Source organism: Coffea eugenioides, chromosome 4, assembly GCF_003713205.1.
Source record: "Coffea eugenioides isolate CCC68of chromosome 4, Ceug_1.0, whole genome shotgun sequence".
Classification (NCBI taxonomy): domain Eukaryota; kingdom Viridiplantae; phylum Streptophyta; class Magnoliopsida; order Gentianales; family Rubiaceae; genus Coffea; species Coffea eugenioides.
This window is the reverse complement of record NC_040038.1, coordinates 9,412,318-9,428,201: the sequence shown is the minus strand read 5'-3', so window position 1 is coordinate 9,428,201 and position 15,884 is coordinate 9,412,318. Positions and strand designations below refer to the sequence as shown.

The 15,884-nt window shown below is 44.2% G+C and overlaps 1 protein-coding gene across 1 annotated transcript; it reads left to right on the top strand.

Annotated features, from left to right (window-relative positions):
• The first annotated feature begins 1,024 nt into the window (after window positions 1-1,024).
• LOC113767342 (transcription factor MYB54) lies at window positions 1,025-2,790 on the top strand. The gene is made up of 3 exons (XM_027311404.1): window positions 1,025-1,139; window positions 1,909-2,364; window positions 2,457-2,790. Exons 1-3 carry the CDS (start codon window positions 1,025-1,027, stop codon window positions 2,702-2,704), a joined length of 819 nt encoding a protein of 272 aa, XP_027167205.1. The 3' UTR covers window positions 2,705-2,790.
• Window positions 2,791-15,884: the final 13,094 nt, after the last annotated feature.

Here is a 15,884-nt window from a genome sequence, read left to right as displayed (position 1 = left end):
GTTCAAGGTTTGGTTAGGCTTACGGTTTAGGTTGGAAATTTTCCCAAATGTGGTCAACAGCCATTGAACCATACATAAACCTGGTAGGCATTTAAGTTGTTAGAACTTAGAACAAGAAAGAAGGAAATTCTTTGTACAGTATACAGATGTTGCATGTAAAATTTTAACCCTTTTCCCTTTTTTTTTTTTGGTTTTTTTTTTGGTGGGGGGGGGGGGGGGTGTTGGGGTAATATAATATAATAGACAAGTTAGTATAACGTTGCATGTACGGTTAGAAAGAAAAGAAAATTCTCTCCTGCTAGGTGGGTTACAAGTAGAAGTTGTAGGTTAGAATTTTGGAAGGACGTTGAAAGAAGAACCAAAATCACCCCACCAAGCAACCCTCTCATATGTATCTTTCATTTTCTCTCCCCATATATACTACGACTACTACAGTTTTAGAAGGTGAGAGGCATATATAGAGGAATATGAATATAGTTATAGTTCAAGGGTGAGTTTTAATTAGTTAGCCTAGACGTTGCATCAATCGCTGGTGAAGGTCTGTCCAAACCTTCCCACTCTCTAACGGAAAACACTTCTCATCTTCCCCTTATTTATATTCTTCTGTTGGGATCGGCTTTTTTTCCCCTTACACTATTTCCTCTCTTCTTAAAATCCCTTTTTTTTTTTTTGGTAGGGGAAAAAGAAACAAACTCTCATAAATTTGTTCAAGAGCATCCTTTAGGCTTTGTCCCTTGATCACCGTGTTATCATCCGATTGTTCTCTTTGTGTTGTGTGATTTGTTTTTGTTGTATGTTAGTTTCGGTTTTTTGGGGTGGTGAGGTGGGGAGTTGTTAACTTCAATATTAGTTCATCAACATCAAAAAGAGCAAGAAAGATAGCTAGAAGAAACAAGGATTTTGGAAAGACCTTGATAAAAGCTGGATGGGTGGTTATCTTGCTGTGCTTTCTGGATAAAAATTGGCGGCTTATATATATATATATACACACACATATACATACTGGTGATAAACAGATAACCAGATGTGTAGCAGGGGCCATTGGAGGCCTGCTGAGGATGAGAAGCTACGAGAGTTGGTGGAAAAATATGGACCTCATAATTGGAACGCCATAGCTGAAAAGCTACAAGGAAGATCAGGTGAGAATCATTTTGTATCAAGTCAAATTATTTTTCTTCTATTAATTCACTTGTACCATCTTACACCCCTGACATCCCCCAACCTCCCAAAAATGGATGCAAAATTTAGGGCAGTTAACGAAAAAAAAGTAAAGAAGGAAATGAAAAAGTAGAGTTGAACACTGCTGGTTGGCTTCATCTCATGAACAGTGATTAGGGTTTTGACATTCATGAAGAAAGTGTAACAGTAATATGTTGGGCTAAGTGGAAAAGAACAAAAGAGAGAGAGGAAAAAGTTATTGACAAAGAATCAATCTTTAAGCACGTAATGTATTATTGGATTGTAAATTCATCTACTAATTGTAGGAGTACTATACATTGAATGTTACATTTCACCTTTGATCTGGTGAATGTTCATCTCAACCCCATGCAATATATTCGGCCTCAAGATATCTCTATTTGCTATATTGAATTAGCAAAACCCAAGAAAAAAAAAAAAAAGAAAGTTGTTCAATTGTGCTTGTCATGGTTTGCAAGTGTCTAAAACCAACTATTAATTTGCTAAGTGTATTTATTTCTAAGGATACATGTTATTTGTGTAGTGGAATTATTTTCTAAGACCTAAAAAAATAAAATAAAATAAAATATTGTGCATGTCATGTTTACAAGGGTGTAATGTAATATCAACTATAATTTGTGTAGTGGATCTATTTTCTAAATGATAAATACGTCACTTATTCAATATTACATTAAACCAATCATCAACTTACGAGGTGTATTTCTTGATCAGGGAAGAGTTGTAGGTTGAGATGGTTTAATCAGTTAGATCCAAGAATCAATCGAAGCCCCTTCACAGAAGAGGAAGAAGAACTCCTCCTCGCATCTCATCGTATACATGGGAATCGATGGGCAATAATTGCTAGACTTTTCCCTGGTAGAACTGATAATGCAGTGAAGAATCATTGGCATGTTATCATGGCTCGGAGATGCAGAGAGAGGTCAAAAATGTATGCAAAAAGAGCTGCTCAAGCATCAAGAACTGATCAGCAGAAATCTGAGTCGCCAAAGCAAGACATGCAAGCAAGTAGTAATCAGATCAAATGTAGCTTCAGTCCAATACTCTTTGAGAATAATTACTCTCAAAGGCTTCATCAGTACCCTCTAACATTTAGCACTTGTTCTCCATATCTAAAGGAGCTATTGTCTCAAAAACATATTCATGATATGAATATGAGCCGTGATAAAGGTATTCAAGTTGTAAATCCTTTTCCATTATAGGACTTTTTTTCCGTGAATAGACTCGATCATTATTTGGTGATTTTATAAATTCAATTGCAGATAAAAATGAACCAGTGGAGTTTTATGATTTTCTTCAAGTGAATGCTGACTCTAACAGAAGTGAAGTGATAGACAATGTTGCAAGAAAAGAAGACGAGGAAGTGGAACAAGAATCAATACTGGAGCATGATCATCAGACAAAGACTGGTGTGCCGTTCATTGATTTCTTTTCAGCTGGAGGAGATCAGTACTCTGAAATTATATCAGAGGGATGCAATTATAACCACTCTGAAAAGGTTTATTACTGATGATAATGAGAACACTTACATTTCCAAATTCTAGGTTCTAACCAAACATATTTCCTGCATCCCGATTAATTCCCTGATATATGCATTGCCCGAACAAGATTATCTGCATGCACAAGTTGTAGATAATGAGTTGTACTAGTTAATTATGTACGTGTTCCAGTTTAGTTGAGAGAAAGAATGCAACTGATAGAAGAATTAAATGTTGTTAAAATGATCATAGTGTTAAATCGTGACTTCAATCTGCAGCAATGTACTGAAAGTGTAGCTGAAAAGGTTACCTTTTATTTCATGACTATATTATCCATGAATATTTCATTTCATGAACACGAAGAAATGCGCAACAAGAATGTTATGCTTGATTCATGCATGCAGAGTTTTTGTGGTTTTCAACTTTTGGGAAGATAATTTTTCTTGGTTTAGCATCAGGAAAGGGTTTCTGCCTTGGCTCTTTTCTAATAAATAATAATCGCTGGTTCCTTCTGGAGAACTAATTACGGCTTAGCATTGGAAACTACAGCACTTTTTGTTGCTTCTCTTCTCATGTATTTATATGGATGATGAGAAGCATATTTGGCTACATATATAATATTCTTAATGTATTTTTTTTTTGTTTTGGAACAGAGACTAAAAAACAAATATCGTACAGTTAAAGAAGTGATCACCTAATGGAAAACTTACAATGCAACTACGAAATGCATTCCTTTTGGCTGTTTAAGCACGCATAAAAACTCACTCCTCACCTTATTTTTTTTCCTCTAATTCTTTCCTTAATTAATTTCCTTTTATCATATGCTTTTGGGCTTTTTTTGTTTTTAATACTTGTGAAAGGGAGGGGGGGGGGGGGAGATGGAAAAAAAAATAGTCTCATTTCCCTTGGACTAGAGAAATTTAAAGGTATTTACCAGAGGGAAAAAAGAGAAACTTGGAGGGCACTGAGAAAATTTAATTTCATGCTTAAAGTTGCAAGTGATATGATCAAAAGACATAATTCAAGAATTTCATGACAGTCTGGAATAATGGCAGCCTCTGCTCCATCATGACTGGGAGCTTCCAGTTGGAGGTTTTTGATGGAAATCAAGATGTATGATGTGTGTGTATATATATATAATGGCAATAATCCTAACCTACTAATAATTTACTTAAAGCTGAAAAGGGATAAAACTACTGCTTTTTTCTCCTCGTTCTCTAAGCCTAGTTGTCAATTGTCATGCAGATGCATGCAGATCTTTACAAGAAAGACATTTCATTAATTATAAGCAAGGGTTTTAGTAGAGGTACAGAAATGGTTTGAAGTTTGAAGACATTAAATCAAATCTTCTTTTAAACGAGATCCAAGCAAGACATTATTGTCTAGTGTTATCAAGTTTGCATATCTTGTGGAATAGAAAGTATGAAGAAAGTTAAGAGCATATTCATCCAAAAATAGATGTATGGTGGAAAATTGGGAAATGACTTTTGAGGAATATCAACATAGTCAACTTTCAAGAAAAATCGGCTGATGGACTCTTCTAGAAATCAGCATATTGATTTTACCTCACCATTATGTGAATTCCATAATTATGAAGCTAAGAATACACCTTAATTAATCTAAGATACTTTGAGACTATAAACCCATGATTTTGACAGGACTCATAACCACCCCATATGTGTCTCCCTACAAATGGTCCAGAGGATTAATCACAATGGTGCAAAACTCTCTGACTATTTGGTTTGTCACAGAAGCAATAATGACTTTCTTAGTGACATTCTTAATCGGTTGTGATTAAGAATTAACCTGGGATTTATTCAACATTTAAATCATAATTAAGTAGCGTTTCACGTCAAAATCCACCTTGTCATTTTACACTGCTAGCTATACAAATTTATGTACATTTACAGAAATGAAAATTCAGAGATTCTATGAATTGTGGAATAATTTAAATACCCAAAAACAAGAAGTTATGGAATGTTACATTTTTATTGTGTAGTTTTCTCATGAAAGTTCATATGCCATGAAATCGATAAATCTTTTCCAATGAAGAAACAAAAATAGAAGGAATGCTATATTTGCTTGTCGGCAGCATATAGTGCAAACTTTTACGGCCTACAACAAAAAGTAAAAAAAAAAAATCTAGAAAGGAGTGGGAATCCATAGAAAATTGATTAATCAAAAAGGTTCTAATCGCCAATTACTTTTGAGTTGGATTTCTGATTATTTAATATTACGTTTTTCTTATAAAATATTTGAACAAGATGTACATTATTAGTGAAGTCCATCTTTTATTTAAAATAATAATATTTTTCAGAACTTTTAGTATCTGAATACTAGATTTATCCGCCTCTGACTCGCTTCACTCGAGGGATTCAATCCCACTGTGAAGGTTCACGGGCTATGTAGCTTCTCTGGGCATTTGGTCGCAACTACTACTGCTGTATTGATCATCATCATAAATATAAATTGCCGTTTTGAGGGAAACAGTCATTGATCATCTACGTTAGTGTCAACTTTGAGAATGTGGAAACTTAGACACTAGTTTAAAAAACTCTATGCCCGTAATTGGTAGATGGATGGCAATTCCTTAGAAAATAGCTCTTTCCAAAAAAAAATCCATCAAATATGTCTGAGGAATAGATTTATACACACATTCCAAATAATCATATTTGACGGATTTTTTTTTCGGAAAGAGCTATATTCTGAGGAATCTCCCATACTTATTCTCGTTAGTATATCTAAACTATACCTAATTTATTATGTACATTTATTGCACTCTCTACAGATATTTTCCCAAATTATATTTCATAAAAAAATAAAATAAAAGCTCTTAGTGAGTGTCAGCCAAACCCTTTTTAGATGTATTCTATTGTGTATGAATGAGAACTCATTCTAATTATAACACTCGAGATAGGTTGAGGTAAATTGATTTCAACGAAGCTCGGGTTTTGGTTGCTTAGTTGTTACACTTCAGCTTAAACCAAATATTAGAATATGAAACAATTTATCAGGTTTTGGCTTCTTTCCCATTATTGTTTAACATGATCTTTTTGCATGGAAAATGCAAGAAAGAATATTGGCCGTTGCAAGGAGTTGTAGTTGTGAATCTTGTGATAATATATTATTTAACGGTATATCTATAGTTTTATTTAGTACTACATGGTTCTCCACTTGTTTCTTGTTGATTTACAAATTTTATGATGTGTTGAGTGATCTAAGATAAGAATTGTCCTTACTTGTTGAGGAGGGTCATTTCGATTCGTCGTGAATACGCACACCTCGATTCTGCCACGGCTTAAGACCGCCGAAGGGACCGAACTTCCCGAAGTGTTGGATCACCTCGGCATGACTTCCGCCAAAGGCCGGGGTCAAAGACGTGTCTCCCACCCATGTGCTCCTGTCAAGTGATGGGACGGCCGGGTTCAGGTACAGTCTGACACCTGCCAGGGGTCAGGACGATTGATGGGACCTATTGCCGCCGCCAATCTGTCAAGTAAAGCTGACAGTTTGGGCATGACAGTCCCTAAGGGGAGGGATCCTTTCAATTCTCTCCCCCTCTCATATAAATACCTCTAGGACCCCTCAGAAAGAAGGGGTAAGACTCCTTCTCTAACTCAATAACTTTACCTTCACCTCTAAAAGAACTAACTAGAGCATCAGAGGAGAATCAGGGGATCTAGCCCTGCATTTCTTAAAACTTGAGCAGGTGACTTCTGGGGAGCTGCATTTCTCACCTAAGAATAGCTCCAGCAGGTGAGGTAAAGCCCGAGCAGCAAAAATCACCTCTTCAATTTGCGCCATCTGTGGGAACTCGAAAACATCCAAGAATGAAGTCCACGCGTTCTAGGAGCAGGAAGGTTCTTACCATTGGGGCTCAGCCGAGCGCTGTGGCCCAAGAAGAGAACATGGCCGAGGGATAGGGGTCTCCAGAGAGACAGCCAGTAAACGAAGAAGCCATGGCCAAGATGGCGGAGTTTGTGGCAAAAAATCCAAATGTCCTTGAGGAATTAGGGAGGTACTTCAAGAGGCAAGGCAGACAAAAAGCTGAGTCCTCTAAGAGGAAATCAAATGAATCTCCCGAGCATCCATCTGATGAAGAATATGATGGAAGACGTTTGGCTAGAAGCACCTCGAAGCGAGCCATGCTAAGGCTACTTCTAAAATTGCGTCCTTATCCAAGGCCTTCTCACGGGGTTTACTAGGAAGGCGAGCTGACGAAGAATCTCGGCTCCTAGGGAGGTCTGGAGTAGACTATATGAGGGCTTCGCCCTTCACGGATGAGATCAACGAGGAGAGTCTCCCTTCAAATTTCAAACTCCCCACGATACCGTCCTATGACGGTCGAGGTGATCCGGAAGATCATCTTCGCCCGTTCATCTCGGCGTTCAGATTATATTGCATTCCCGACCCTGTGATTTGTCGGGCTTTCCCAGTATTCCTACAGGGGACTGCTCGAAAATGGTTCTGCGGTCTAGAACCTAAGAGCATATCCACCTTAGGGGAATTGGTGGAGAGATTTCTCCACCATTTTGTCTCTTCCAGACCTACTACCAAGACCTCAGCGTATCTGCTGAACATACAATAGAACTCGGGAGAGTCGCTTCGGTCTTATGTACCAAGATTTCAAGTTGAAAGTGTGTAGATACCTGACCCTAATGAACAGGTGACGATAGCCGCCTTCATTAACAGGCTTATGGCCGGGACGTTTAACACTGCGATACACAAGAAATATCCCCGCACGCTCCAAGACCTCTGGTTAAAGGTTGAAAAAGGCATACAAGCCGAAAACCTCAACCACATGAAGAAGGAGGCCCAGGTAGCCCGTTCGAAACCTGACCCCAGGAGGAGAGAGTCAAGTAGAGGCGAGACCGGACCCAGCGTTGGTATCCAAAGCCTCGGCCGGGATCATCGGAGCGTCTTCGAAAGGATAGCCAAAGGGAAGCAGCTGGTCTCGGAAGCCGAATTGACCCCCTTGAATACCAGCCGATCCCGTGTACTGTCCGTAATGGATCAGAACGGGCTTGGACGAGCCCCTCCGAAGATGAGCGGGAAGAAAGAGAGAAGAAATTCTAACCTGTACTGCCTGTACCATCGAGATGTCGGGCACGAGACGGAGGATTGCAATGATCTCAAGAAGGAGATAGAACGTCTCATCAAGCAAGGTTACCTCAAACAGTTCGTTCGGTGAGACGGAAGTTACAATCGGAGTGACTCCCGCCGTGAAAATCGCGGTGACCAACGCCGAGATGAAAGACGAGGTGGTAGAAGCAGCTGTCGACCCCCGGAGGACCCTAGGGATGCCAAGAGACCCCCCCGAGATGGGTCCCCCAGTCATGGGCTCGGTTATGGCCCCACCGGACAGGGTTCAGGATATGGGCCCAACATCGCTGGAGTCATCAACACTATAGCTGGTGGTCCAATGGGAGGTGACAGCCAAAACTCCCGGAAGAGGACCTACCGACAAACTAACCCGGACCAGGCCCAGCCGAACTCCCGGCTATCTGAGGTGATCACCTATGGCCCGAGTGACCCCGTCCCGACCGCATCTAGCAGCCATGAAGCCTTAGTGATCGAAGTACTCACCAACAATTACATCGTCAAAAAAGTGTATGTCGACCCGAAAAGTTCAGTAGACGTCATGTATTATCGGACGTTCGAAAATCTGAAACTGACAAAGGAGCAGCTCATCTCTGTCAGGACACCTCTTGTGGGATTTGGGGGACACGTTGTCCACCCCGAGAGAATGGTCACGTTAATGGTAATAGTCGGGCACCACCCTCGGTGCCGAATTGTCCCGGTCAATTTCGTGGTGGTTAGGGCTGATTTCCCCTACAACCTACTGATGGGTCGGCCCACCTTGAACGCTTTGCAAGCTGTGTACTCAACGTACCACCTAAGTTTCAAGTTTTTCACTCCCGCAGGGATCGCCGAGATAAGCAACGATATCTGTGCGGCATGGGAATGTTGCCTTGCTACTTTGCAGGCTGCGTCATCATCATCGCCCGAGCCGAAGGCTGAAGGCAAGAGGTCTAACATTCTCTCGATAGACTGCATTGATCCTTACCAATCCGCGAAGCCTCAAAGGCTGGAGATCGGAGATGAGGTCGAAGACGTTGTCTTAACCCCTAACAATCCCGATCAAACCGTTCGTGTCGGCATAAATTTGTTTGAACCGTTCAAGGGCGGGTTAATCGAACTTCTTAGGAAGTACCAGGACGTCTTTACCTGGACCGCTAAGCAAGTGGTCGGGGTACCTCACCAACTAATGCTGCACGAGTTGAACGTTGATCCGAGAGCCCGGCCGGTTAGACAGAAGAAGAGACATTTCGGCCCAGAGCGCGACAAAGCTGTAACGGAAGAGGTGGACAAGCTCATGCCAGCGCGAATGATCAAGGAGGTCCAATACCCCACCCGACTTTCCAATCCGAAAATGGTCAAAAAGGACACCGATGGGTGGAGGATGTGCATAGATTTCACCGATTTGAATAAAGCTTGCCCGAAAGATTGTTACCCATTGCCGAGGATCAACACCATAGTCGATTCGGCGATGGGATATGAGGTTCTTTGCTTCTTAGATGCCTTCAAAGGCTATCATCAGATAGGGATGAGTGAGGAGAACCAAGAAAAAATAGTTTTCTTCACAGATCAGGGGGTTTATTGTTACACGACTATATCCTTCGGGCTGAAGAACGCTGGGGCCACCTATCAGCGGCTGATCAACCGAGTTTTTAAATCTCAGATAAGCCGGAATGTCGAGACGTACGTCGATGATATCCTCCTTAAGAGCAAAGAGACCTCGGCAATGCTGTCCGACGTGAGAGAGGTCCTTGGGGTCCTCCGTGACACCCGAATGATGTTAAATCCTAAGAAGTGCGTGTTCGAGGTGATTTCGGGCAAATTCTTGGGGTACCTAGTCTCTCGACGAGATATAGAGGCGAATCCTGATAAAGTGAAGGCTATTCAAGAAATGTCTTCACCTCGGACTCCTCACGAAGGGCAAAGGTTGACCGGACGCTTGGCCGCCCTAAACCGGTTCTTATCGCAGTCCGCAACCAAGGCCTTGCCCTTCTTTAAGGTACTCAAGAAAGCGGACAAGTTTTCTTGGAACACGGATTGCCAGCAGGCTTTTGAAGAGCTGAAAGAATTTCTCCACCATCTTCCTACTCTCACGTCACCTCGGCCTGGGGAGAAGTTGTATCTATACCTGTCTGCCGTGAGACCGTCAGCGCCGTGCTAATCCGGGATGATGGTGTTCAAGTACCCGTTTATTACGTCAGCCGGGTCCTCCGAGGTCCCGAGACGCGGTACACTCGAGCGGAAAATCTCGTGTTGGGTTTAGTCCACGCGACTCGCAGGCTGAAATCTTATTTCCTAGCCCACCCTGTAAGCCTGCGGACTGATCAATCAATTAGGCAGATCCTGTCGCGTCCCGAAACATCCGGACGGCTGACCAAGTGGGTCATTGAACTAGGGGAGTACGACATAACCTATGAGCCTCGGACTGCTATCAAGGCCTAAGCTTTGGTGGATTTCCTGGCCGAACTCACCTTTCCGTGAGCCAAGACGCCGCTGTGATTGACACCGAGCTAAAAAGATGGACCTTGTATGTGGATGGATCTTCCAATAGTGATGATAGTGGAACTGGTTTGCTCCTCGAAGACCCTCATGGAGAGATATGTTCCTACGCGCTTCGGTTCAACTTTGCCACGTCGAACAATGAAACTGAGTACGAAGCGCTCATCGCGGGCTTGCAGCTAGCCCGGAAGCTTGGTGCTTACCACATCTCGATTTACAGCGACTCTCAACTCGTGGTATGTTAGGTGTTGGGAGAATACGAAACTAGGGAGAAACTTTGCAGCGCTATCTTTCTAAAGTTCATCAGCTGGCTGCCTACTTCGAGTCGTTTGACATCGAAAGGATACCCTGATCCAAAAACAGGCGGGCTGATGCCTTGTCAAAAGTTGTCTCCACTGCGTTTTCCACGCTCAACAAGACGATCCACGTGAAGGTTCTGTCCGAGCCATGGTACCTCGAGGAAAAGGTTTATCCGGTGACCTCGGAGGATACGTGGATGAATCCCCTCATCAATTTTTTAGAACAAGGAATTCTTCCCAATGACAAGGCCGAGGCGAGAAGAGTTTAGTGCAAAGCAGCTAGATACGTGCTTCAAGGTGGCAACCTGTACAAGCGTTCTTACCTCGACCCGTGGCTGCGCTGTATCACTGTCGAGGAGGGTAAGAACATCCTCCGAGATATACATGAAGGAATGTGCGAGGCACACGTCGGCCATGGATGTTGGTCAAAAAGGCCTTATTGCTTGGCTACTTTTGGCCAATCATTCGGCAAGATGCCCAGATATTGGTCATGAGTTGCCCCTCCTGCCAACACCACGCGCCCGAATACCATCGGCCGACCAATCTCATGGTCTCCATCACGTCTCCTTGGACTTTCGAGCAATGGGGTATAGATATCATTGGCCCCATCTCGAGGGCCACAGGTGGCTATGCCTATGTCGTGATGGCGGTTGACTATTTTACGAAGTGGGCAGAAGCCGAAGCCCTAAGGAGCATTACTGGCCAAGCCATCTAGAAATTCTTCTGGAAGCACATAGTCTGCCGTTTTGGGTTACCTCGGGTGATCATCTCTGATAATGGGAAGCAATATGCGGACAATCCCTTCAAAGCGTGGTGTGAGGAGCTTGGGATCAAGCAACATTTCACTTCGGTTGGACATTCTCAGGCCAACGGATAGGCCGAGAACTTCAATCGAACGCTTTTACACGGCCTCAAGACTAGGTTATCTCAGCTCGGATCCTCCTGGCTAGACGAGCTCCATAGTGTGCTTTGGTCTTATCGGACTACACCTAGAACCGCTACCCAAGAGACCCCGTTCTCGTTGACTTATGGATCCGAAGCGGTGGTTCCTGCCGAATTCCTTACTTCGAACCCTAGGATTGCAGCTTTTACCGCCGAGGCCAATGAAGATGAACAAAGAACTAACCTCGACCTCGTCGAGGAGAAGAGAAATGCTGCAGCAGCCCGAATGGCCTCGTACAATTAAACCCTAGCTAGTTATTACAACTCCCGAGTCAAAAACCTCCGGTTCAACCCGGGGGACCTCGTCCTCCGAAAGAATTCAGTTAGTCGAGTTGAGCCCCAGGGTAAACTAGCTCCGAACTGGGAGGGGCCGTACCGCGTAGTCGAAGCTAGCCAACACGGGTATTGTAAGTTGGCCTATCGAGGTGGTGCCCTAGTACCTAGAACTTGGCACGTCGAGAACCTTAAGTTGTACTTTCCGTGACACTTGCATCTTATTTGATGCTGTTTACACCCTTTCCGTGTACTTAGTTATTTTCTTAACACCGCTGATTTATGTTAAAGAAAATAGGAGGACAAACGAGTAGTAATCGAATAAAAGAGCGAAGTGTTAGAAGACAGAGGTAATGGAGAAAAAGGAACGAAGATTGATATTAATACTGAAGAAGAACAGTTACAAAAAATTGAAAGTACAAAACGCCGAGGCCTAGAACTCTACTAAGAGTCCCTTCCCTCGGCAGCCCCTTGGCCCGCGTTGGCCCCGATTCTCTCCACAGTTGTGTCATCTCCTTCCCCACCGCCTTCAGGTCTAGGCTCAAAATCTGCCATTTCGCGATTAAATTCCTCCCTAACCTCGACCAGGTCTCTTCCAATTTGGATCCCCTCAGCCATGCGGTCGCAAAGCTCTCGGGCATCCTCGTTGTAGCTTGCTTTGTCCTTGAAGGAGTCCAGTTGTTCCGAGGTAAGGAAGGGAGCCGCCTCATTGATAGCCGAAGTGTACCCGAACATATAGCTAGGCAGGATTAGTTGGTCGAGCTCACGAATGAAGGTTTCGGATGAACGGAAAGCTTCCACTGCTGAGCTTCCCGTCTTCTCTATGGCCTCCCGGGAAGACTACTCCTCTTGAAGTCACCTATTCTTCTCCTCTTCCAGAGCAATCTTCAGGGAATTGATGCTGGCCTCGGACTACTCCATTTCGGCCAGGTGTTCTTTGCAAAGCTACGTCTTTTCCTCCTCGGCCAGTTTCAGATTCTTCTCCAGGAGGAAGACCTTATCCTGAAGCTCGGCGGGAGCTTGGTTCTCTAGCATGTTGGTATAGCATTGCACTAACTCGGACAGGAACGCCGAGGTCGAGGCCCATGATACCGAGGTGCTCTGCACCAACTCGGTGGGAGTCAATTTTTTGACGTAGTTATTATCCCTCGGCAGGCTGGAGTGTACCAGCAGATGCTGGGCGACCTTGAGGTTCAGGCATCGGTCGTTGACGCTGACATCCCACTTGGGACACCAATGCCAGCCGAGGTGCCTCTTGTCGTCTCCAACCTCCTGAGGCAGGATGAAGTGCCGGTTCCAGAGGGACGACCCCATGACAGGCGCCTCGGCAGTAGGGACTTGAGCTTGTTTGCCCCGGCCGGCAGGGAGGCGGGCCGCAATGGTGACACCTCTGTTGACCACCCCCTCCGGAATCGCGGAACCTTGGGAGGTTTCTTCAGCGATGACGACGATAGGGGGAGTCCGAGTTGAGGTGGCCGTTTTCTTCTTTTGGGTCTCCGAAATCTCCCTCGGAGCTTTCCTCTTCTGTGGCTTCTTCGCGACTTCGGCAGTACCCGTGGTGATCAAGTCTGATAATCTCACCACTGCAGGAGATGAAGATATTACTACTTAGAATCAGAGTAAAAAGAAATGAAAAGATACGAAATGAGAAGTACAATATTTTTGAAGTCTAATAGAGAAATGAGGGGGATGATCCAGGCTGATCAAGACTCAGCTAATCCCACCTTCGACAAGGATCACTTCAGGGTAGTCCCAACAGTTGATCTTGAGGTCCGACCCAAGAAGCTTTCCGAAGTTCTCCTCTTTGTGACGACCAGGAGAGAGATCCTTAACCGAGGTAGGCGGCCTCCACCAAAACCCCCTGGGGATGTCCCCGGCGGGGACGAAAATGAAGTTATGCTTCCACTCTTTTATTGAAGAGGGAGCATCCACCACTAACTTCGGCACGTACTTATTTCGGTTGCCGAAGTAAAATCAACCCTTCTTATCGCTGTTCTTGATCGTGTAGCAGCATCGAAAGAGGGTCACTATGGGAGTTATCTCCTGCTCTCGGCAAAGTAGTTCGAATCCAATGAGGATCCGAACTGCATTAGGAGACAACTAGGTGATCCGAACGCCCCAGTATCTTAGGCTATCCTGAAAGAATCTCGTCGTGGGCATCCTCAACCCGGCTTCCAGCTGGTCAATGTAGATAGCCACTCTTCCCCTTGGGGGCTGCTTAGCTGTTTGATATTCCCAAGGCGGATAGCTGCTATAGCGAGGGCGGAAGGAGTATCGACGGATCACCTCGTTAGCTTCTTGAAGAGTGACCACGCTGTGGTACTGGAAAAGTAGACCGAAGTCTACCGTTGACAGGTTGGGAGGTGTGGCCGGCTCTAGCACCCCCTCGTCCCTAGGCACCTCGACCCCGAGCGTGTCGTCATACACCACCTCGGAGTCCCCTTCGCTCGGATCTTGAGAGGGTTCACCCCCACTAACATCCACGGCTGCCTCATCCGGGCTAGAAGACGAGCCTTCCTCTTCTTCGACCGGATCGGGCCTTTCGGGATCGGACCTTTCGGCTGCGGCAAAGTCCGATCTCACTGTCTCCCTATGCGTACTGGCTACCCGAGCCATGACGATAAAGAGTAGGGAGGAAGGCGAAGCGAACTTACTGGTTATGAAGTAAAGAGGTTGGGGAAGACTATCAAAACTCTCCGGAGGATTCACACTCACTGCGGATATTCACTCTGATGCTGCTTTATAGGGTGTTGGAAATGCTTGTGGTAAAATGTAAATGGAGATGGAGGCCTCCTATTTATACAAGAGAGAGGAAGACGGAAAGATGGGGCGTTGGGATCTCCTAGACTGACAGCCTCTCTTCTCATTTATGACTGCCAGCCCCTTGGTCTTCCATCACGCGTCCTTTCGTGTTGTCATTTAAAGCTGACACCCGTCCCGTCACCATTTCATATCTCACGCTGGACCTATCCTGACACAGTTGCGACTTACTGTATTCGTATGGAAACCCCGGGAAATACCGCCCATCTCGCCCTTCCCAAGGCTTGGGGGGTTTATTGAGGAGGATCATTTCAGTTCGTCGTGAATACGCACACCTCGATTCTGCCATGGCTTAAGACCACCGAAGGGACCGAACTTCCCGAAGTGTTGGATCACCTCGGCATGACTTCTGCCAAAGGCCGGGGTCAAAGACGTGTCTCCCACCCATGTGCTCTTGTCAGGTGATGGGACGGCCGGGTTCAGGTACAGTCTGACACCTGCCAGGGGTCAGAACGATTGATGGAACCTATTGCCGCTGCCAATCTGTCAAGTAAAGCTGACAGTTTGGGCGTGACAGTCCCTAGGGGGAGGGATCCTCTCAATCCTCTCCCCCTCTCATATAAATACCTCTAGGACCCCTCAGAAAGAAGAGGTAAGACTCCTTTTCTAACTCAATAATTTTACCTTCACCTCTAAAAGAACTAACTAGAGCGTCGAAGGAGAATCAGTGGATCTAGCCCCGCATTTCTTAAAACTTGAGCAGGTAACTTCTAGGGAGCTGCTTTTCTCACCTAAGGATAGCTCCAGCAGGTGAGGTAAAGCCCGAGCAACCAAAAATCACCTCTTCACTTGTGTTGTTTCAAAGGAATTGAACATTCAATTAGGAATATTCAAGGTGACATTTTCTGCCTCAAAAATGTCTTGGGAAGTAATTTTTGCTGATTGAATTAGCCTTATTGACTAAAATCATTTGAACCACATGCCGCTTGAATAACTTTTGAACGTAAGAATTTTCAGCTAGGCACACTTGCCACATTTCACATTAACTAGATAAATTACTCAGGCCACAATTTGCCTCACTTCACTATCTATTTTCCCTTTCATTTCTAGTTACTTAACTTATCTACATTTTCTTTTCTCAAGAATCACAGATTCAATAATTTTTAATTCTAAAATCATTGTATGCATGCAAATTTCACTAAAGTATATACAATTTGACATCTATCTGCATCCTCATAATTTGTATAAGAAAAATCTTTAATCGCACATCTTTTTCCTTTTTCACTTTTATTCCTCTATTAAAAAAAGCACCACATCCTGCGCCTGCGCAATTAAAAAAAAAAAAAAACTTCCATTATTT

What these genes read in the sequence shown, in the direction of transcription:
- LOC113767342 (XM_027311404.1), top strand. Translation starts at nt 1,025, where the DNA reads ATGTGTAGCAGGGGCCATTGGAGGCCTGCTGAGGATGAGAAGCTACGA. An exon ending in AAAGCTACAAGGAAGATCAG is followed by an intron (nt 1,140 to 1,908) that starts GTGAGAATCATT and finishes TTTCTTGATCAG; the next exon opens with GGAAGAGTTGTAGGTTGAGA. An exon ending in GAATATGAGCCGTGATAAAG is followed by an intron (nt 2,365 to 2,456) that starts GTATTCAAGTTG and finishes ATTCAATTGCAG; the next exon opens with ATAAAAATGAACCAGTGGAG.